Source organism: Lytechinus pictus, chromosome 5 (genome assembly GCF_037042905.1).
Source record: "Lytechinus pictus isolate F3 Inbred chromosome 5, Lp3.0, whole genome shotgun sequence".
In the NCBI taxonomy this organism is placed as follows: domain Eukaryota; kingdom Metazoa; phylum Echinodermata; class Echinoidea; order Temnopleuroida; family Toxopneustidae; genus Lytechinus; species Lytechinus pictus.
Window position 1 is genome coordinate 4,127,122 of NC_087249.1, and position 25,233 is coordinate 4,152,354.

Consider the following 25,233-nt stretch of genomic DNA (forward strand, 5'->3'; position numbering starts at 1 on the left):
GCACACCATATTCGATATTTAATGAAAAGTAACGCTGACACGTCATCATTAGAGCACTGGAGAGCCAATCAATTTAAAGAATGCATAACACGTGAGCATTATTCATTCGCATCTGGTCAGCAATAATGCAGTCGCACGAACAAACAGACTGAATCCCGACCGATCATATGCCTTTTGAAAAAATGTTAAATCTTTAATCGGTTTGCAATCATGTTTGTTAGCGTGACTGTAACATTATGCCACACCTTCACAAACGAAAGCAAGTTCAAACCGACCTGTGGTATGTCATTATAAATAATCTAAATCGCTTTGAATGATCTAGAGCCGCTTTTACGAATGTGACTGTGCCAGAGGAGATTATCGAAATTATTTCGATATCAGATCAAATGGATAATTTATGTTAAAATAAGAAACAGGAATACATTAGACAAAACATTATTCCAAAACAGATATAACTTTATTAAAACCATAGAATATAATGCAGCTCTATAAAACGATTTTGTTTTAAACGCATTTCAGCGCACGAAGACAAAATCTTTTAATGAGGAATATAATGAAGTATGTATATAATAATTTATGTGAGTAATTATTTTTACTAAAAAAAGACAAATACTCAGCATGATAAATATCTTAATTGAATCTTCACAACTTAGAAGGTGGAAGGCAAACAAAACCATAAAGCTGTTTAAAAATGTTGAACAACGAATAAAGGTGAAATTTTTTTTTTATCAAACAGAAACAAAACGTACCAAATCAAACTAATCAAATAAACTGTAAGTCATTCTTATTGTTTTAGTGCAAACTTAGTTCTGAAGGCAAAAACCGAAGTTAAAAAAAGGGTTAGTAGAACAAAGAAAAAAATGTTTCTGCTTTCCACGAGAAGGTATTCAGTTATTTTAGATCATCATACAGGACCTTCTTCCGTTGGGGGGAGGGGAATTGGATGTCATGGAATTATAAGGCAAACAGGGCTTAGTTGAAAAACAGTTTCACAAGTAGCGTTTATCAAGTCCCTGAGCGATAGGTATCTTTAAGTTCATCAGAAAAGAGAAGGGATAAATACGACCATCCTGATAGAGGAATTTGTCATATCATGTCCCTTGTAATTTAGTTAATAACTGTCTATCGCTAAATCGACCCAATGTACCGTGATGTTGGTGGCATAGTAAGATTCATGTTGATGATGTCAGGTCATAGATCCTAGCTAGACACCGTTGCCAAGCTAATACCAACTTTAACGAACATGGGTGTCTTTTAATATGGTGTTATGACTGTCGTCTTTGATCAGGCATTTAAGCTGTACTTACAGCTCAGGCTGGCAGTGGTTGTAAAAATGTAAAAAAGACGTCAAGAGTTTGTGATAAATCTATATAGCGAATTAGTTCTTATGCGTTTGAAAGCATTTGGGCGCCATTTTGACGTTTCCTGTAGACAAAGTATCCGACACCTGCTGCTGCTACAACGGCTCCTACGGCAAAGATGATGCCAAAGGCCATACCACTCTTCTGCTGTGCGGTCATAGAGCCGAGATTTGAGACTCCGTTGTTGCCGGCACCGCCGCTGTTGTCTTCTGACGAGTCATCGCTGCTGCCGTCATCGTCAATGCTGTCGTCATCACTGCCAGTGTCGCTGCTGGTGTCAGAACCACCGTAGCTGGTTCCTCCCATTGCATCTGCGCTGCCAGATGTTCCGTAGTCTGATGTACCCATGGCTCCTCCTCCATAAGCGTCGTTAGCTCCTATCTCACCACCACCACCATTACCTAAGTTGAATTGTGTTCCATCAGTACCTGGAATTCCTCCTGTACCTGTACCTGGTACGGCTGCTGCTACAGCTGCAAAAACAACATCAAATAACATGGTTAGAGATAGGCACAAAACAATATTATGACCAAGGGTGAAACTCTGTCCCTAATACATTCTTACGGGGTGGTCATGAGGACTGACCTTTACTGGCACCATCCGAAAGACATTACCAAATCTTGAACCTCGAACCTCTGAATTAGTATGTATAAATATTACAATCAGCCATTATCTATCAACCTATACGGTCTCAAAATAGTACAGTAAACATTGTACTTATACTATTAAATATTACCCTGATGATATTCTAGATCCTGTAGATATAATCTTTTTCATGATATTATTATGATATAAGACATGTTGATACGTTTTCAAACCATACATGCTGACGCAATATCATGAAGGTTACGTGATATATGCGGGTAACCCCTTCAATGCCAACAACGCATGTGACGCTATAATGTTGGTCTTAATATGTACTGTCAGAACATGAGTCAGTTGATTCGCCTGCGTCATAAGTCGAGGTCAAGAGTGTTATATTTGAACCTTTCACAAGACCCCTCTTCCTGTTTTCAAACCACTTACATCTTCAAGGGAGGTTCTCCGAAATTATGTCGTCACTTATTGAAAAGAAAAGAAGTTCCGCTCTTTTTACTCCATTGTACACATCAATCATATAGGATAATAGTAATGACTGAATGATTACAAAGTTAAATTTCGGTGTTAGATATGAGGGCAAACCTTGCGAGATGATCAGTTTCAGGCACATAATGTAAGATCGATGACATATCTCATTCATTCCACATAATTGTATATTGTAGATAGATTGATAATTACGCTGAATTACAATTGATTGTATCTTGGGCTTTGATAATAAAAAGGGTCATCAAAATAAATGATTGTAATTACAGTGCAACTAATGGAATAGAACTGCATAATCATTGAATTTTGATCTAATAATCACTAATGAACTTGTAGTTTTTTTTATTTACAGTATTTCATCGGAAGTCTGAAGTATGTTAAAAAATAAAACATTTTCTAACTCGTCAAGATGATGAAGGATTATTGGACAATGTTGTACCCATGTTTATTTTCTAAATAAATAAATCTTGGGGAGGAGAAACTAGTGGTTTCCCCAGCATCAAGTTGAACGCGTATGTATATATCCCTCATTCTTTTTATGCTATATATCTTTTAATGAGTGAAAAAAAAAATTGAAAAGTAAAAAAAAAATCCAACATCGAACTTATCAGGAAATTGCTCATAGAAGTCTGGTAAACATTGGATAAACAGAGGATCATCAAATGAGACGGAAACTATGTTTTACTGATTTAATGATTGCTGCCGTTTTGAGGAAATCTAAAAATGTCTCCTCCCCTTACACGACAAAAACAATTCCTATATAATGATAAGATTAGGATTATTAGGATCTGCCATTCAATATCATGTTTTCAGAAATTTTCATCTCTTAAATAAAGGATATACAGTTGTTATTTAAATCGCTATTCCATGAAGTAATTTAATATCTAATCTTGGATTTGGGTTAAACCATCAAATTAGTGATAAAATTTGCCACCTTGCCCCGTAATGTGTTTAAGGGAAGAACTATAGTTAATGCCCAGATACCATTAATAAAATGGTTCTCTTAAATCTCACCATGTAAAATGTGACGATTGTCAATGACACATCAACTAATGACTGAATTATTTTTAGATTTTCCTGGCTCAGACTCATATTCGGCAACCACGTGCTATGTCTTAGTCACATGTAGTTCTGTCAGCGCGGTTTAGCGGATTGTGAACAAGAACTTATTTTAAGATTTGTAAGACGCAGAAGCCCTGTACATTGAAATAAATTAGTGTTGAACTTTCTTTTGCTGTTATCAATAACATAATACAATACAACGAACAGATAAAAGAAACAATATCAAATATGGTAAACGTCTATGTCAAAGGTAAAGAAAATACGATTAGAAATGTAAAAAAAATGTGCATTAGAAGTAACTTATTATTTTAAATAGACAAAAAAAAAACATCACAAAATGCATATGCAGATAACGATAACAAATGTCATCACAATTAAATAAGGATGATTAACATATGCACAATCGATGAAGTCCGAAATTGCCAACCACTTACCAACAAAAGCAAATAAAGCGATGATGGTCTTCATGGTAATAGTGTGTGTAGTACTAAACTTGAGAAGTTGTGAGAATTAAGGATGGCTTGGGGGTAAACAAGCTCAATAAAATATGATGTTCCTCGGGCTAAAGTAAAGAGCACAAATGATCACAAGAGAAGGATTCCTTTAGTAAAAGTAGATGAGTATCCAAAAATGGTGGCAAGTTATTATCCCGAAGACAAAGCGGCGATTGGTGACAATTAGCCGCGAGACTCGTCCTATATGTAGAGACAGGGTGACGTTGCGTGCAGTAACAGAGGGGCGGACTTCAGAATTAAGGGGGGCAACATGCCAGCCTGGTGCCTTCTACGTTTGTACTCCTCATTCATTAAGGACTACCCCCTCTTACTAGACCAATAATGGGGGTCGGTAATCAGCCTAAGGAAGGAAATCCAATTCTCGTCACTCCTGTTTCGGCAGGGGTGCTATATTTAGCCAGTAGGGGAGTGCCAATCGTGGGTCGGAAGGTCGCACTTGAGCCCCCATTTTCTCTCGGGTTGTATGTTGGAATCATGCTAGCAAAACGGTGAAGGGGCGTGTGCTTGTTTTCGGTTGCATTCTGACGCACATTGGGGATTATGCAGGGGCTAGTTAGAGAGTCAGAGAGAGAGAGAGAGAGAGAGAGAGAGAGAGAGAGAGAGAACGAATTAAAGAAAAGTTTGAGTTTGGGGAAGGGGATATGGGGAATATGACGAATCCCCCATTTTTCTGTCCGTGTATGTATGTATGACCGCAAAGACCTATTCATTTTTACCCATTTATTTGAATGTAATATGGTTAATTATCACGTGTTCCCCACAATACGATAAAGGGGATAATACGGGATTTAAAGTCCTGAAGCTTCGTATTTCTATTTCGAAATGCATTCTTTAAATCATAGTGAGAAAATTCTCCGAAAAAATGCTTTAAAGATTTAGTCCTGACCAAACATAAACCTTTTGTATACAACATGTCCATTGTTGAAATGGTGAATTGAAAGGTAGATGCAATTATAATATTTTACATTGTCAGGCTTTGTACAATAATTATCTGACGTTTTGGCCTTTGCCAAATATATTAAGCTTCGGGTGTACCATTAATAAGTGGTCAGTAAAATTTTGTTTAGAAAATGAGGGAAATTACACTTTAAAAGTGCAAAAGGTATAAAGGAAACATACAGGTGACATTGACGACTAATCACTTTTGACATGTACTTTTCGGGGTTAGTGAATACCTTTTGGCTTTAGTGATATGAGATCGTGATCATGGATTATTAATTGAGTTCATCAGATACGAATGATTTTACCTATCATTTTGTCATGTTCTTAATAATGACTAAATACTATAAAGACGAAAATAAGATGATGAAAGAATTTATAATACATTTAAAAAATAAATACATACCCTTCTTTCGCTAAATAAGAATCATATCAAAATTTTGAAAATCGTTGTATCATTTTGGATAGATGAAGTTACTGGCAATATTATATCTAAGTCATGGTTTGAAGTTGCTGCGTCATTATCAATATTGCTTTTTACTGTAGTGTAAAAAGAATATGTTTCAAGCTAAATATAGTAGGTGTCGTGGTGACGTAGGGGTTTAGTCATAAGACTCTTACACCAAAAGTCGAGGGTTCGAATCACTATCCGTGCCAATGTCCTTTGACAAGGTTCTTAACCACTTTTGTCACTCTTCACCCAGGTGTAAAATGGGTACTCGGTAGGATGTGAACGTCAATGCGATTAGATTGACAAAAGAGAGAGAATAAAGGGATCACATGGGGAGTGAAGATGATGCACTTTATGCGTAGAGCAGTGTTGGTTACATGCAAAGTGCTAAGAAACAAAGTATAAAGCGCTATATGAGTAACTATTCTTCTTCTTCTTATCATTATTATTTAAATATTTATCTTGGCAAACATCTCGAGAAATCTTCAAACAAATTAAATGAACTTTCAATTTGTACAGATTATATTTTTTAAATGTTATATCAAACATTACATTCACAATAAATACAATAGTGATACCTTTAATGAATATAAAGAGAAAACCTACATTAATTTGAAAACTTAAATCAAGTTTAGATATGAAGATAAAACTTACGTAGACAATCTCTTATGCAAATCGTCTTATCTTTACGTTTCCAGTCTATAATTCCAGGTACCTCTATTATTTCTCTTATTTTTCTCGCCATTAACACATGATTTCAATCAATATTGATGTTTGTTTTTGTTATGTATTACTTATTGATATTTGGCAAATTGGCATGTTTGAAATGCTAATTCTTTTACTATTTTAGATGAATCAATGCTTGACTGTACAAATCACGTGCATTAAACAAATTTTGTTTTACCTACTTTCACCTGCTGTGTAGATCGAAGCAATAGTGACGGATTTATCATAGCATGGAATAGTCTTTTTCTAATTAACATTAAGTAGTTAGGAAATAACAATTATGACGTGCGATAGGTATGATCCGCTTCCTCAACAGACACTATGTCCTGTCTACAAGTGAGGAAGACTCTTGCCCCTGACCGCTAGACCCATTGTATCTAACAGACCAAACATTCATTTTTCTGTCTGCTCTTGTGTTTATTGTATCACTACATTATCATTTATTTGTTATAGATCCACCTAAATTTCTATCAGTGGATTTCAAAGGGTCTTCAATCCTCAAAGTGTCAGATTGATATAATTACTCAGGTGATTTCTACGTAATTAATAAATTTATTATTATTCAAATAGTCAGACCTTTTGAAGAAGTGTTATGGATATGCAGAAAATCCGTAAGCTTTATTGGATGATGCTATGTTACAAATAAAAAAAAATGCATTGTTAAAACAAAAACTATAGGGATTTCCGTTCAATTTGCAAAGTGCAGTTCGTTAGTGTTGAATTCATAATAATTACTAATTAATTATTTTGTCAAAAGTCTTCTTTTACCTAAATTGCAATGTTTCGTTCAAATAAACAGTGACATTTTCTGCCTAAATTCACGTGGTTAGACGTGAATTGAATTGATTACACTTCATCCGTAAATATCATAATTGAAAGTCAAGCGAAAATCCAACCGTATTTTAAACATAGATTCGTATACATGTATAGTTATTTTTACAGTGAAGATCGAAGATGTTGATTAATTGCAGTGCATGACAATTTTATCTTATCGATTTTCATAGTTTGCATTTCATATAATCACAATTAAAGAGACTTCACATCGTTTTTTTTATTATCAGTAACATAAATAAAGATTAAAATGAAGAATAACTTTGGTAGGAAAAGTTGACCGCGGATGGAGCAAATGATGGAAATTCGAATGAAGACATTTTTTATTTGTTATCAAAAAAAATAAAAGAAAGAGGGTTAACTGATCTTTTCTTCTATGTCAGATTGGCAAGATCAGAGTTAAATTTAGCAAAAGGATTGACCGAGTGACTCAGAGAAGACGTATTTACAATTTAAAATTTTGGGAACTGTTATTTAAGAAACCTTATAGCATAGATATAATACAAATTATGCGTCATGCATGTCTCAACATATTAGTGGCTTGTTATAATTCCAAGCTAAAATAAGCTTAACACATCATAATCTGAGGGGAATTCGGTAATGTCATCTGTGATTCGCTTGTTGAACTAACTACATATTTCTTGTATGCATCGTTGGCCAAAAAAATGAAATTGATACTTCAAAGTAAGGAATATGCCCGGTATTAAACACTTAGTGATACTCTACTAATTTAGAATTGCGCCATGAAGTGACACATTGGGAATTAAGAGATAAAGCATCGGATCAAATAAAAATCAAATTTGTAACTCATATGAAATATCAATATTATCTGATTTCAGAAAAAACTAACGATAATCTTCCCGTATTAGCAAGGTAGATTAAAAAGATAATGCGTTTGATTATTATAAAATCTCGTCACGTACAATGGTTTTGTTTTTTAAATACTTGTTTGCAAAGGGAAGTGATGCAAAATGTACTAATTGGACCAAGTTCTCAGGAAATTATAAAAAAACAAAGACATATTAAGTAATACAATCTGACATACTCATTAATCACCATTTCCAACCTGTCATGATATAAAGATGCTAAGGGTTTAAAGCAACATAGAATTATGTAATAAAATACACTGCTCGAAGGGGAGAAAATTGAAACAATATGAATGAGAAGCTTGAAAAAAAACCAGAACATGAATAAGAAAGCTACGGCTTCCTTGAAAGTAAGATAACTAGAATTAGAAAACAGAACGTGACAAAGAGTAGGGACTTCTTATGAATCATCAAATATCACACAGACAGTCAATGGCGTAATGAGCTACACATATTGTAGGGGGTCAAACATGGAACAAACTTTTGGAAAATATCGGCAAACGAGCGAAGCGACCGAACAAAATGTGTGACCTTTTTAATGCAAAAAAGATATTTATTCGTTGGAAACGTCAAACAGAGAAAATCTTCGTAATCTTATTGATGTATGGTGACAGGATTACATCCTACATGGCATTGGTCTTGTTGTATTTTGGGTGCGAAAAACACATCAATGAATTCTCGTAGAGCGCTAAGTATGAGTCGCTGGTCGTCGACAGTAGTGAGAGTTTAATTTAACATAACTTTTGATATATTGCTACTTAAAATTAACAAAATAATATAACATAATACCATTCTCTAGGAAAAATCAATAATGTCAAGAACTATACAAAATGACATAATAAATGACATTATGTTACAATAGGTTCAAATGTACATTAATTCGTATGTATCTACCATAGGTGACATGTCAGTAGAGTATTTATATCATTTTCTTTTTTGAAATAGCTTATATCATAAACATTGTCACCTGCTTTTTACCGATTCTCTGTGCTGAACATGTTTATTATGTACACGAGGTATGACGCTGTAGAAATGCATTAACTGATCGAACTTTGTTCTCAGAAAAAAAGCTTCTTGTTTTGGTTCGAAATGATATCTTACACCACGATTACTGTCTTTGATGCACGAATGTGAGCTTCTTGGTTGACCAAAAGATATAATTTGCTCAGTTGAGTACGATGCTAGAATAAATCTTGTAGAAAACATTAATGTACTGTATACTTTGAAACTATCAGATAACAGTTTACATTTCTCTAAAGATCGTGTAAAGGCGGGAATCAATCAATTATCTTTGTTAATTGGAAGTAGAACTTGGCCAGTGTTCAGTAATCACTGTCATATATGAGGACTGGTGACTTCATAACTGTACATGCATATAGACCCAATAAATCAAACATTATACGTGTTATACTTATGAGAAGCATATTACATAATGCTTGTTTGCTATATGCATTGTTGCAATTTCTTTTAAAAGCGTCAGGATATTTGTCATAAATTACGAGTGCTGCAAGAGCTTACATAATTATGATACACGGTTCATCAAGAATGTATAGAATAAAGTAGTACTTAACCATTGTAATTAACATGATAAGATTTACAAGAAAACAAGAAACGTATTTATTCATAAACATGAATTCATTCATTCATGCTGTCACCGTTCGTTTCTTCTAGATTATGATCCAACTCTTAGTTTCCTTATGATTGAAAAGGGGGTTAGTTCAATGCTAAACCCTTAGAAATCCATCAAACATTTATGTAGTGCATGGGGGAGGGGAACAAAATAGTAAATCACGAGACATAATCCACAGACCACGCCCATAGCAGCCGCCATGCCAACATACAGTTGAATGAAAATAACACATCTAATTCACAAGCTTGTATTATACATTAACAACAACAACATCAACAAGGCACCTAGACCATACTTTTTATGGATTTAAAGTAGTGTACATTTTTATTTTATAAATAAAAAATGCTAGACCCCTCCTGAACATGACCGAACAATCACCTTTATCATGTTTATCCAATATTTTAAATGTCAGATACATTGTCAAATAGAATATTAATTATTTTATAGGCAAAGTGATGAGTGCTCGGAATTAATTATAACGCGTTCATACATACTTTGATAATCAATCAATTCAATCAATCATTTATACAAATCACATCAATAAAAGTGACAAGACCAGGCTTTCATAGCCGCGGTGATGATTAAATTTGATGGTTGTGTAAAGTTAATTTTCTTGTGAACAACGTTGCTTGAGATGAAACGTGCTAAAAGAATATTTTCATCTCGGCAACACTAGTTCATGGAGCATAAATTAAACAGGTGACTATAAATGTTCCAGGTAGAATTCCCCAATTTGCCCTCCAAAAAGTCCCAATGCTCTTAAATCTCGAATTTGCTGAGCTCGTCAGGTTGCTAGCCAGCAGGGCAAACTCCGATTGCATTTCGGATTCTACTTCGGATTCGGATACAGATGTGGATGATTCGGATTCAGATTCAGATTCCACCTCCGATTCAGCATCCGACTCTTCGCTACTATCTCGCCTTCGTCTGCTCAATGATAAAGCTTTGATAATGTGATTCAAATACTCATCATCTCCTTCGGTTTGTGTAAGATCCGTTAACCGTAATCTGGTTTTCGAGTTAGACCATAATGACACATTTGAGCCCCTATAGTACTTGGTTGACGCAATATTCTTTTCAAAATGGCGGGTTCCTCCTTCAGAGATGGATGCACTGCCTGAAAACATAAATGATCAAACGATAAAAAAAAATATTTTGATATATACTGTAATGATTTTGATGAATAATATCTGTAATACATTATTAGCTATATTAACTTGGTAGTCATTTTAATCATATTCAATATATTGAGTATATGGCACAGCGACTCTTCCTCGCCGTTTATTTATCGTCTCAGAATTTTTGTGACGTAATTATCGGTAATGACTTGTCGTCGCTTTGTTGTACAGTCTACGGAAATTCAATAATAAAAATAATATAGCTTTTACGAGGCGCCAGCTGCCTAAAGGGACTTTCACAATAGCTCTTGCGATCGTTTGTGATAATTTGGTCACAATTATGTTGAACAGAATGGCAACGGTTGTAAGCAGTTGCACCACCAATTGTGAAAGGTGCATTTACGTGCTAGGTGCATTGGTACACTGCATCAGTTAAAATAGTCACTTTCAACAGATATGTATCACTCAGTAATACTTCATGTTCGATAGACTTAAACTTTCAAGTCTTCGGTAATGTACATCAGCTGTTTTTTATTTCAACAACAAATTTTAATCTAATGATTTTTTTCATTTAGATTTGAATTTCTGTTGAAATAAATGAACATAAATTTGTCAATTTGTGTTGAATAAATTTGGTATTGTTTCGTTAAACATCATGAAAAAAATGAAGATTGAATGGCCAATACAGCGAATCTGTAATTACTGTCAAACCTGATTTAATATGGAAACCAAGGGTACCGACAAGTGAAATATCGCATTTTAACACGAGCTATAAGAATAGGTTTTAAAAATAATAATATATAGCGTTTATGAGGCGCCAATTTATCTAGTTGCCTGTTCAATGGCGCACTATAAATTACCCTGGCTGAAGCTCCAGCTGCTAAAGGCGCTTGGTGCATTCAAGGAATTAATCCTGCCGGGTACCCATTCACCTCACCTGGGTCGAGTGCAGCACAGTGTGGTTAAAATTCTTGCTGAAGGAAAACACGCCATGGGTAGCATTCGAACCCACGACCCTCTGTTTGAAAGGCGAGAGTCAGAACCACTAGACCACGACGCGCCCACATAACATTTATATAATGTACATACATTCAACCGTATGGTAATAAGAAATTGTACCAATTCACAATACAACGTTCAAGAACTGACAGAACCAGGTGCCGCAGAAAACAAGCAACAAAAATACAAACCGAGGGCGTATCAAAGTTTAAATAGCAATTGAATTAGGTGTATGCTATTTCTGTAAGAACGCAATCATGACTAACTATACTGTGATATATTCAGATAGAGGGGTAAGCTAAGAGATGGCAAGAACCCCTTACGAGGATGGATGACGTGAAGTTGATAATACATCTCTAAATTTCCAAACTTCGACAATAATCGACAAAAATATTGTCAAAAAACCGTTAAGAAGATATGCACTGCTCCCAACTTCGACCTATGCCACTCTCAGATAGTTTTGACCGACCTATGTGTGAGTAAGCATTACGGACCTTAATTGTGTTCATTGAGATATAACCTTTATTAACTGAACTTAAAATTTTGTTCCACCAAAATAACTGTTTATCCAACCGAACTTATATGTTTTTCTAACTGAGACTGTATGAAATAGCATTTTTTTTTCTTCAAAATTCTATAACATTGGTTTCTAGCTGTCATTTGCTCCAAAAATGGTAGGTCGCCAATCATGCCGATTAAAGAAACAATTTTAAACAACTCATTTAAGGCTGAATTACAGAAGGGACAATTGCAATATTCCTTGATGAATGCTATAAGCATAGAAATACAAAGTGCATTGTTTCATCATAATATCATCTACCTGTTCTCTTTATACAGTACATGTCATGAAATTAAAAGCAGGGGAGAGAGAAGGGAAGATGAAAAAGTCAGGGACAATTTGAAAGTTTAACGGTTACACAAAACATAAGAAATTAGTAACATTATTATGAACCTTCATCGCTTGATGAGTAATAGATATTCGTTATGAACATGTCAGAACGTTAACGTAACGAGACAGTCAAGAGTTAGTGAAAAATCGTCATTCATATCTTCATCAACGTTAAATTCATCTCGGCATTACTTTTTAAAATTTATTTACTATCATTCTGTCAATCTTTCTTTCTCATTTCGATTGGAAACAAAAGAAAGTTACCAAAAATGATGTGTTTATATGAAGTGCTTACCGTTATTTAATACGATCACGTTACACACGTGACACTATATCGAATACACATGATTTACACATATAGATTGAAGCAGTGTGATCTTCATTTGTCATTAATGGCTTGAACTCATTCAGCACGTGTTATTTCGTTGTGATCGGAAAAAGTGGACTTCTAACTCCTAAAGCAAAAGCAGGCAAACAATTTAAAGTAATTATCAGATGTTTACTGTGACGTCATTTTGTTTGACCCATTTCAGAAAGACATATTATGATAAAGATTTAAAAAGGGTGAAGCAATTCTGTAATCGTTTTTATATTTCTTTTTAAACCTATGTCAAAAATCTTTATGACGCAGGAATAATGTACTGTACCCGTTTCCCAGGTATATTGAACACGTTCTGTAGCAATAGGGAACAGAACGTAAGAGGCTACTATCAGGAGTACCGTGTCCACTTACGTCATCGTTCCGACTAGTGCAAGTCAGATTTGATTTATGTTCTACAGAGTTATTTAAAGGAAATCATAAAGCAATTCCTAAATACTTTGTATCTAAATTAACAGCCCAACTAATTGTCCACGCCACCATCTTTCATCAATGAGCTATGACGTAATTCAGTTAGTTCTATCATGATATGATCCTACGTCTGTTCTATTATCTCATGTCACAAAGGTAGCAACGGTATCAACAGGTTATTCAAATAATCCTGGCTGGACCCCCAAACTTTACACAAAGGTGAACATGATTGGGGTCCCGTGTTCTTTGATATATTACTTTGTAATATCGTCATGTAATTTATACGAACAACACATATGAGGAAGGTATCAATCTACGTTGTGTAGTTCAGGAGCGGTAACCGATTATTTAAACAAAATATAAGGAAAAGTTTGGAAAAGAAATTATTGGAAAAACATGACGTCTCAAAATGGACTTTGTTTTCAATAAAACAGTGGATGGATCACTAAATTAATAAGGTGAATTGGGGTAATGGCTTTATATTTATGATTTTTACAAACGAAAAGCGAAGACTGAGGCATATATTTGAATGACGATCTGGTATGTGGAAATTCATTCGAAATTCGTTACCAGACTTCCATTAAAGAGGTCGATCCAGGGCGGGGTTGGGGGGGGGGGGTTGGGGTGGGGTGAATGGGCCTTTCCCCCTACCCCGACTTTTTTTTTTACTTGACAGAACCCCCTAGTCTGTCTCGGATCTGCCCCTGAGCCCTCATAGTCATTTGCAACCAAAATAATAATATTAGATAATATACCTCATACGGCTCACTCTTAAAATGTTGGGCAAAGTACTGTTCACACAACAATTGGTTAAAAAAATTATTCAACTCTGGGTAGTTTTCAACCAAAGCACACATTATTGGTTTTAAAATACTCAGAAATTGATAAAGTTTTAACAAATTTTTGTGTAGACATTATGTTGCCCAACATTTTTAAGAGTGCACTAGATGGATGTTATTAACATATTTATCACAAGCTTTGATTTTTACTTGAAGACGTGAACATGCAGAGAAACTACGTACATGAATTTGTGTGTAAGATTCACTTCACAGAGAACTTAAGTATCCATGTTAAGAACTCATTCTTTTCTCCCACTTATCCAAAAGAACAACAATTTAGTAAACACTTACATGACATGTGAACCTATAAAGCTCTAACTTCTTTCTTTCTTTTACCTATATTCCATTTACATTTTCTTACTTTCAGCTTACAGAGACTATGCTATGATACGCGCTTGACATATAGTGCATGATATGCTTTAAATGAATGACGGCCATGTCACGGTAGGTCATGTGATATTATGAGCATATAGCCCTGAAGTTAATCATTGAGACAGATAAGTCAATTTAAACAAAATTAATAAGTAAATATAAAGTATGAAAGTGACACTCCTCACTCAGTACTATCATTGATTGTTAACGAACACTCCTTGAATTCTCAATACATCAGAGTACAACAATTTACATTAAGAAGCCTTGTGAAATATTCGCAAAAAGAGATGCCTTAACACGTACAGGTCAGATACTTACTGCAGACAGAGTATGTGAAGAAGACAAACGTAAAAATGACGCACGCCAAAACATGACATCTCATTATTGTTTCTGGGGTTTGCGGTAATGGTGAAAAATTCCAACAAATCGACTGACTTTGAAAAATAGACCCACAACTGCCAAAGATGGTAAGACAATATATGTCCACTAACGAGGAAAATTGTTATATTTTAGTTGGTTTCTGTGTGCTCGTAGTGTACTCTATATACTACGACGATAACCAAAAGGATGTCCATACTTAAGGGCGGGACCTCTTTGGAAATTCAACTTAATTCAATTGTTTTCCGTTATTACGGCGTTGTAAAAAGAAAATACTAATAAGTGAAATGTCTTGTTAAAGAGAAAAATAAAATGTAGATGTTGACCGGCTGTTGAACAATAGACTGTGTGGCGTATTCTAAGGTTTCTTAATGCATTCAATGTTTATCAAGGCTCTTGTATTATGTTCCTTACACCCTCAAAGAATCGTATTAGTTCTCCTTCTTCTTCTTCAGTGATATCTTAAGCGATGACTTTCAAAGGGCTCTGAAGCCTATCTCGAAGATGAGCTTAGGCATAATAATTTTTAGACATATATTCTTGTAGAATTTCCTTGGAATATTCTCTGTCAGTCGATTTACTTTATTATTCCAACTCTCATTAGAAATATTATCTCATTTAAATTTCGTTAGAGAGACAAGTGTCTTGGTAGCGTTAATGAACAACACATCACCAGAGACATTGATGGGTGCCTCTCCTTTTAGCACGACACACATGTGAATACAAGTAAAGTGACGAGTTTGAATCGAGGAAGCAGTGGATTTGCGCCTTCGACAAACCCTTAATGAATATGGCCGGTCTTCGGGAATTCCCACAGTGAGGAAAGCGTAATTACAAATCCCAAATGTCGCAAGAATTTAGATCAATAATTACAGCTTCCAAGTTTAGCATTGTTTTATGGTCGAAGAATCTCCACAATTTTGCGATCATATTTCGCCGTGAAAATATAATTTTTATGGGGATAGAGGTTAAAGTGGGTTTTCAAAATAATCACATCTGGAAATCTTTTAAAGTTTGCTCAATATCAATAATATGAAATTATGAATAGACTTATATCTTATATTTCTATTAATTCTGAATAGGATATGGTAACATACCAAGCAGTGACCAATTTCTTGCATGGTCAATACTTAACCCTCCCAAATCGTATTGATGTACAATACGATACATGTTTGTTATTACTGACACCCATCGACCTCCTATGTTGCCCATCTAGTTTATTTTGGTCATGACCATATCCGAGGTTCCTTAAAGAGTGTGTGCTATTTTTAGGAGTCTGTGGTTGCTCTTCTTGACGTAGGTAACCAATTTAAATGCCGGTATAAATCCGTATCGACCGGCATATGTGTCTGAGTCAGCCCCTTTCTTCTCATCCCAGGTGGAACCATGTGTTTACAGTATGTAAAGGCTACCACACAGTTCCCGATATTTTTCAAAGAATAATGATAATTTATTATCTAACAAACTATATATATATATACAGTGCGTCCCACAAAAAAAGAAACCCGTTTTCAGAGATAGATTTCACAATTATTAAATATGTTTTAACTCTACCTTTGATACTCATGGCAAGAGTGGAATCTCATCTCGAATTTGAAACCAACAGCTAAGCAAATCGTATACGCATGGCAGATTACAAACAATGAATATTTAAGCATATCAGCAACGATTTGTGCAAAAACTTACTTGTGAATCTGAATTCACTTTCATTTCAGGGATCAGCGAGAGAATCTTAACAAAGAATACAACAGAAATGCTAATGAGCTAATCCTCAAATAAGCACGATCGTCGTATCGCGAACAAATCTTGTCCAATTTTTCAGCGCAACCTGGTTTTGACATTGAAATTCCAAACTCGTCTTGCTCATTAATGCGTTAAGTGTTCGTCTCATGTTAGGTATCAAAATAAAGAAGAATAATTGAATTATATGACTATGCAAATAAAACATCATTATTTATTTGACTTTGAGGAAAAAAGACATGGAATTCCTGGTGTTTTTTTTCTGGGACGCACTGTATATATATATTTACAGAGAATATGTTAGGATGCAGTTACATGTCATTAATCCGCATCTGTAGAATGAAAACTGGGCAATGAAATGAATTGGTGTTGATTTCTTTTCAAAGCTTCAGAAAGAGTGTTCTTTCAATACACATGTATTTTGTATTGTTTAGGAAAGGATTTGCTTTTATTTTCTTTTTTGGATATGTAATCTCCACAGGTTCTCAATGGAGGGTTTATACGATTATAGTTCTCATAAAGATGCATGACACCAAACTGGTATGGTGACACGACATTTGCTCCTGCGACAACTGCTCCGGGTTTTATTTCGTCTTAGATGTACGATTAGGGTTAGTGTTTCAACACGGTTTATGTTAGGTTTAGTGTAGGGTAAAGTTTTCCATCCAGGGTTGGTATCATGTTTGTTTGTCAAAACTATAATGATATAATCATCAATCGTGGAAAATTTTAGAGACAATAGTCCACAACAACCCCCTACCTCCCCACACCTGTAGCGTAGTACATAATGCTTACAGGGTTAAAAAAAAGAGTAAAAACAAATGGAGAAACGTATGTGAACAAAGACTTGTTCTAAAACGGGAAAGCGATATGGGGTGCATATGATTGTTTCTGAGGGAGAATGGGTTATTTGTGCGTGGATGTGTAAGTGTGTTTGTGTGCGCGAAAGAGAGAGGCAGAGAAGCTGATAGAAAACAGTCAGAGACTGGAATCACGAAATTGATTTTAAAAGACACATTCGCCTAGAGGAATTTGTGCTACATGTCACTCCATGATGACATTGATCTTATAAACGCGTACAATTGTATGCAGGTAAGGAGAGAGGGATGTGTTAGCATATACATGTACATCGGGAGAAACAAAAACAGATAGAGGATGTGGAGGGAAAGGGGGAGTGAGAGAGGGAAAGATTAAGATGAACGTTGAGAGAGAGAGAGAGAGAGAGAGAGAGAAGGAAAGTCTATGGACTCGGTCACGGTATAAGTATCGGCCTCGGATCGGCCTGCCACTGCACGCGGGATCTGAGTGTGAATTAAGCGCAAGATACAGAGAGAGTTATACAAAAAGAGTGGAAAGAACAGAGGAAAAGGAAAGGAAGGAAATGGGAAGCGATAGTCTAACAAAAATAATGGTTCACAGATATAGATGAGGAGAGCTATATAGATGAGTACTGGAATGAAGAAAATACCTGCAAAACATGTTTAGCAATTGAGAGTTTACACTGCAGTCCATTTCGACACTGACTCTTGTAACAAATTATACACAAAAGAATTTACAAGTCACTCCATTTCGACACGGAATCATGTTACCAATTGCACATAGGAATGTTTACAAGTTACTCCATTTCAACATGGACTCTTGTTACAAATTATAGGTAAAAGATTTTACAAGTCACTCCATTTCGACACGGACCCATGTTACAACATTGTACATAAGAAAGTTTACAAGTCAATTCATTTGGACACGGACCCATGTTACAAACTATTCATAAGAGAGTTTACAAGTAACTCCATTTCGACACGAACTCATGTTACAATATTGCACATAAGGAGAGCTTACAAGTCACTTCATTCTGACACGGACTCATATTACAAATTGTACACAAAAGAGTTTACAAGTCACTCCATTTCGACAAGGATTCATATTACAAATTTTACATAGGAGAGTCTACAAGTCACTCCATTTTGACATGAACTCTTGTTACAAATTTTACATAGAAGAATTTACAAGTCAGTTCATTTGGACATGGGCTCACGTACAAATTGTAGATGGGAGAGTTTACAAGTAACTCAATTTCGACACGGACGCATGTTACAAACTGTACATAGGAGAGTTTACACGCTACGCCATTTCGACACGGACCCATGTTACAAATTATACATAGGGGAGTTTACTTGTCAATTCATTTTGAAAGGGACTCATAATTCAAATTGTACACAAAAGAGTTTACAGGTCACTCCATTTCGATACGGACACTTGTTACAAATTGTACACAAAAGAGTTTACAAGTCACTCCATTTCGACACGGACTCATGTTGCAAACTGTACATAGGAGACGTAAGTCACTTTATTTTGACACGGACTCACATACAAATTGTAGATGGGAGAGTTTACAAGTAACTCCATTTCGACATGGACTTATGTTACAAATTGCACATAAGAGAGTTTACAAGTCACTTCATTTCGATACGGACCCATGCTCCAAATTGTACTTAGGAGTTTACAAGTTACTCCATTCCGACACGGACTCATGCTCCAAATTGTACATAGGAGTTTATAAGTTACTCCATTTTGACACGGATTCATGCTACAAACTGTACAGTGGAGAGTTTACTAGTTACTCCGTTTCGACACAGACTTATGGTACAAACTGTTCATTGGAGAGTCTACAAGTTACTCTATTTTGAGATGAATTCTTGTTACAAATTGCACATAGAAGGGTTTACAAGTCAATTCATTTGGATACGGACTCATGGTACAAACTGTACATTGGATAGTTTTCAAGGTAATACATTTCGACACGGACTCATGCTACAAATTGTACACAAAAGAGTTTACAAGTCACTCCATTTCGACACGGACTCATGTTGCAAACTGTACATAGGAGATGTAAGTCACTTTATTTTGACACGGACTCACATACAAATTGTAAATGGTAGAGTCTACAAGTAACTCCATTTCGACATGGACTTATGTTACAAATTGCACATAAGAGAGTTTACAAGTTACTCCATTTTGACACGGATTCATGCTACAAACTGTACAGTGGAGAGTTTACTAGTTACTCCATTTCGACACGGACTTATGGTACAAACTGTACATTGGAGAGTCTACAAGTTACTCTATTTTGAGATGAATTCTTGTTACAAATTGCACATAGAAGGGTTTACAAGTCAATTCATTTGGATACGGACTCATGGTACAAACTGTACATTGATAGTTTTGTAGGTAATACATTTCGACACGGACTCATGCTACAAATTGTAGATAGGGGAGTTTACAAGTAACTCCCTTTCGACACGAACTAAAATTGCATCATTGTACATAGGTGAGTTTATAAGTCAATTCATTTTGACACGGACTCATGCTACATACAAAATTTTCGTAGAAAAGTTTACAAGTTACTCTATGTCAACATGGACTCTTGTTACAGATTGAAGATAAGAGAGTTTACGTTACAAGTCACTTCATTTTGACACGGACTCATATTACAAACTGTACATAAAAGAGTTTACAAGTCACTCCATTTCGACAATGACTCATATTACAAATTGTACATAGGGGAGTCTACAAGTCACTCCATTTTGACATGAACTCTTGCTACAAATTTCACAGAGTAGAGTTTACAAGTCAGTAAACTTGGACACGGACTCACGTACAATTTGTAGATAAGAGAGTTTACAAGTAACTCCATTTCGACACGAACTACTATGACAATATTGTACATATGTGAGTTTATAAGTCACTTAATTTTGACACGGACTCACGTACAAATTGTACATAGGTGAGTTTAAAAGTCACTCAATTTCGACACGGATGCATGTTAAAAATTGTACATATGAGACCTTACATGTTACTCCATTTCGATACGGACCCATGTTACAAATTGTACATAGGAGAGTTTAAAAGTCACTCCATTTTGACACGGACTCATATTACAAATTGTACATAGGAGAGCTTACAAGTTATTCCATTTCGATACGGACTTATGTCACAAATTGTACATAGGAGAGTTTACAAGTCACTCCATTTCGACACGGACGCATGTTAAAAACTGTACATTTGAGACCTTACATGTTACTCCATTTCGATACGGACCCATGTTACAAATTGTACATAGGAGAGTTTAAAAGTCACTCCATTTTGACACGGACTCATATTACAAATTGTACATAGGAGAGCTTACAAGTTATTCCATTTCGATACGGACTTATGTTACAAATTGTACATAGGAGACTTTACAAGTCACTCCATTTCGACACGGACCCATATTACAAATCGTAGATAGGAGAGTTTACCACGGACTCATGCTCCAAATTGTACAAAAAGAGTTTACAAGTTACTCCATTTCGACACGGACTCATGCTAAAAACCGTACATAGGAGAGTTTACAACGGACTCATGCTCCAAATTGTACACAAAAGAGTTTGCAAGTTACTCCATTTCGACACGGACTCATGATACAAACTGTACATTGGAGAGTTTACAAGTCACTCCATTTCCACACGGACTCGTGTTCCCAAGTGTACATAGGAGTTTACGAGTCACTCCATTTCGACATGGACTTATGTTACAAATTGTATGTATGTTACAAATTGTCAGTGGATATCGAGAACGAAAGAAAGACAAACAATTATTATCGAGGAAAAACAAGATTCGAAATCTATGTTAGACGATGGATATTCATTATCGTTTTTATGGCAAGGGCCCAAGCACTTCATATAATTGTCATCGTATGAAGAGAGACGTTGAATAGCTATTTACATACATTGGGGGGGGGGGGGGGAGTGGCTGAAATTATCCAAATGATATCACCCAACTGCCTCACATGTGTTGAGATAGCAATGGACACGATATAATAACCTGCGATATTACAATAAATAAGCGCATTTTCTCCCTTAAGATGTATTTACTTTAACGACTCTTCTAATAGTTGAAGATTTTCTCACCCAGATGTAATAATTGTAATTATGGAACGGAGAAGGTGGAGAACGCAAATTAAACAGATCTAACAACCAGACTATCTAAATCAGGGTATGCTCGATTATGCAGCAGTTTCTTTGAGGTCAGAACCAGTTCAACCACCGACAATAATTTGCTGGTAACACGTGAGTCTGTGTAATAATGGAATGACTTGTATCAATACCACTCTTTTCTATCGACGACACAATATGACAAAATACATCTTTCTTTATGTTGTTCTTACACCATGACTGTGGGGTATGTATATGTCTGCCTTTCTCTCCCCTCTCTTTCCTTCTCTATACACGTACCTGTGTCTCTCTTTTCTCTATCATTCTCCCCTTCTCTCTATACTAAATGCATGCGCATGAGTCTCTTTCTCCCTCTCTCCTGTCCTTTCTGTAATGCTTACCTTCTCCTTTTTTGTAAATATCTTTTTCTATCTCTCCCTCCCTCTCTTCTTCCGAATTTCGCTTTCTCTTTATCTCAACCGATCAAAATTTCTGTCTAGTTTTCCCTTTTCTTGGCACCGTTGATGAGCTTTTAAAAGGCATGTGTATTTCTTCTTTGAATTTTTCGTTTGACCCAAACTAAGATGATTGAAATTCAAATCAAATAGAATATGACAATAATATATAGAAGACAAAAACAAGTGAATGTTGTTGCGGTACATTTTGGTAAGTTACACATTTCGGTAAATTACCCAAATTGTCACCAAAGTTTGCCGTAACAAATTTGATTTTTGCCATACATTAAAATTTCAAAGTAATAACAAAAATTGTAAATGATGCATATTATCCAATAACATTTTGCCTTAAATTTTCATATAATTAGAACAAAATATAAGATGCATATAAAATCAACAAACAATTTTCAAATTTGACTCTTGGTTCTAAATTAAACACACCCCAAAAAACAATAATTGAAGAGTGTGGATCTCTCAAATAAAAGATTTATTCTAAATATTTAGATTTATTTTAAATAAAACTATTTGTTGCGTCTTGGACTAGAGGTTTTAATGCATCATTCGATCAGTAAGTCGCGAGTTGGAAATTCTGTCACGGCATTACCTACATCAGCAATAAATTCATCTCCATTGCGCTGCACTCGACCCAGGTGAAGTAAATGAATATCTGACACGAATATTCACTCCTTGATACAGTTCTCCGCCTGGATGGCGGTCGGGCTTAAAGCAGGTTAATAATGTTAATGATAAGCGATGTGCTTTATAAGTTACAGTATCATCATTATAATCATAATTTAAATAATCCTAATTCAAATTACATATAAAGAGATAAATATACAAATGCACATTCATCCAAATAAAAAAAACCATTGTACTTGTTATCAAAATGAAACATTTGACCTTTGTTGCTCCCCAACATTCTAAGATAAATATATTTTTTCTGTATTGTATTTTGTACTATGCTTTGTCTTCTGATGTTTTGTGATTTCTACTGTAATAATATCTTTGACATCTTCTATGTACGAATGTGGAAATAAACTAGTGAACTGAACTTAATGATAAAACATACATGTTTTATAGGCATTGTGTGTGAAATTATTTCAGATTAAATCTAGTGCTACAATTACCCCCCCCCCCCCTCCTTCTCTGTCTCTCTTTTGTGTGAACACGAGAATCTGGAATATCGGAAATTTAAATAATTTTAAGCATGCCAATACATGTATGGTATTTTGCATAAAACATATTCAAATTCCAAAGAGCAATCACCAAAAAGAATGAAAGGCCTAGTTTCAGTTCGAATAAAAATTCCTATTTAGATCATGTCAACCACTATGATAAGTAGGATGTGGCATAGTCCCATTCATCTAAGTTTATGAACACTTAAGTGTTCACTTATAAAAAGAGAATATGAACCTTTCCCTTCACTGTGGAGGGAAATTCGGCTAAATTTTATAAATGCTGTAAACAGTGAGGCCCGTATTCTGAACTCAGGTCTAAATTAAACCCTGGTTTAAAGTTGTGGTTTAAGTATGGAGAGCCAATTGGGACACAAATCATTAATAGTACACATCCACTTTATTAACTAATTTGACACTCAAATTGTTTTTAATGGTCTGGGAATGATAACTGAAGGACTTTCTTCATTATGAAAGCAAAAGGAAGCAAAATAGTAAACATACAAAATATGCAATACAAACATAATTTTTGGATCCCCATAATTTTGGCACAGAGTTAGACCGTGGTCTAAGTTAAACCCGACTTTAGAATACGGGCCTGAGGGTTTTGACAAATTGTAGATCGTATGAGGGCGTACAACCGATGTCGCCATCTCTGCGTGATTGACTCTCGCGTTCTAATAATTTTTTTTCCTGTCTGTATTTTAAACATGTCTGACATTAATACCTCGACCACATTTTCTCTACAGCGACCGTACGGCGAGTCAGAAAACAGCCGTATATCAATTTTAATTCAAACCACCTATATGAAGCTAGTACAAAAAATGTTAAAACGGCTGTTTTCGACTCGCCGTACGGCCGCCGGAGAGCAAATGTGACCGAGGTATTATTATAGAGTAGTCCATGTCCCCGATTATCTTGAAGTTTTTCATAATGTATCTTGCTCCATCATCGCATCATCTCCCGGAAGCCGAATTGGAAGAGGCTCCACATCTCAGATCTCGGATGCAAAAGAAAGGAAGGAGAAAAAATACGTAGCGCTTCTTACAACACCACCTTTGGGCTGGGGAAATAAGAATAACATACCAAAGCTTAAATTATACGTGAAGGGGAAGCCAAGGCTATAAAAAGCAAGACAACCAAATCTAACAAAACGACTTGAAAGCATATTGTTAATGTTATCTTTTTATATTTATTATTATTATTATTATTGTTGTTGTTATCGTTATCATCATTATTATTATTATTAGCATGGGAACACAATATATTGACACCGATTACACAGAAATAAATTCCTAAGCAAAGGAAATAACGAATATTCAATACTCAGTTGAATAAACGAGGGCGACATAATCATATTTTATTACCCTCCTCATAAATGACTAAGTACATTCGAATCCTTGGGTTGCCCCCAAAAGAGAGGACGGGTTCGTAGCACTCAATATTATGAATAATGATTTTCTCACATAAAAAGGATGGCTATACAAAGAAGTGGGTGGAATAATATGAATGATTTCGGATGATGATAAACACTATCTTATCTCATCATCAGGGTTACATAGTTTCTATCTCTGTGATCGCTTATCCCCTACTCGGATTAGTACGATCTATTTATATATGCTTAGATACATACTCCATGTTATTCTTAGAATCTAATCGAGCATTTAGGAAAATAAAGATTAAATTCCAAATGTTTATATACATTATGTCTGAACAATTATGAACACATCAAATCATATTCGACAATCTGAATTACACAACTTGAAGGAATAATGTTTGTCCTGCATGATACATAATCTTTATTACTTTCATTATGCATTGTTTTGATAAAGCCTCGTTACATACACATTCATATATTTGGTCGTAACTTCAATTATTATTATCCCACCACGACCATTTGAACTTCGTTCAGCGATGAATCTAGAATATAATTTACCGATGACTAGATAATACGATGATTTGTAATCGATTTGCAAACTTCAAGCAATACTTCTGATTAGTTTACTACCGTTCAACCATGTAGGTCTTTTAAACAATGCAC

At 35.2% G+C, this 25,233-nt stretch overlaps 1 protein-coding gene and 1 long non-coding RNA gene across 2 annotated transcripts; both read right to left on the reverse strand.

The window, feature by feature from the left end:
* Window positions 1-168: 168 nt before the first annotated feature.
* On the reverse strand, window positions 169-4,486 carry LOC129262553 (uncharacterized PE-PGRS family protein PE_PGRS24-like). The gene is made up of 2 exons (XM_054900680.2): window positions 3,941-4,486; window positions 169-1,834 (listed from the first exon to the last, which is right to left on the reverse strand). Exons 1-2 carry the CDS (start codon window positions 3,972-3,974, stop codon window positions 1,386-1,388), a joined length of 483 nt encoding a protein of 160 aa, XP_054756655.1. The 5' UTR covers window positions 3,975-4,486; the 3' UTR covers window positions 169-1,385.
* Window positions 4,487-8,527: 4,041 nt separating this feature from the next.
* LOC129262552 (uncharacterized) lies at window positions 8,528-15,040 on the reverse strand. Its single transcript, XR_008584655.2, has 2 exons — window positions 14,790-15,040; window positions 8,528-10,581 (listed from the first exon to the last, which is right to left on the reverse strand). It is a non-coding gene; the product is annotated as an uncharacterized LOC129262552 (long non-coding RNA).
* Window positions 15,041-25,233: the final 10,193 nt, after the last annotated feature.

Bases quoted from the DNA above. Each gene is read 5' to 3' on its own strand.
- LOC129262553 (XM_054900680.2), bottom strand. From the start codon at position 3,974: ATGAAGACCATCATCGCTTTATTTGCTTTTGTTG. The intron at 1,835-3,940 runs GTAAGTGGTTGG...TTGTTTTTGCAG, and splicing joins CGCTTTATTTGCTTTTGTTG to CTGTAGCAGCAGCCGTACCA.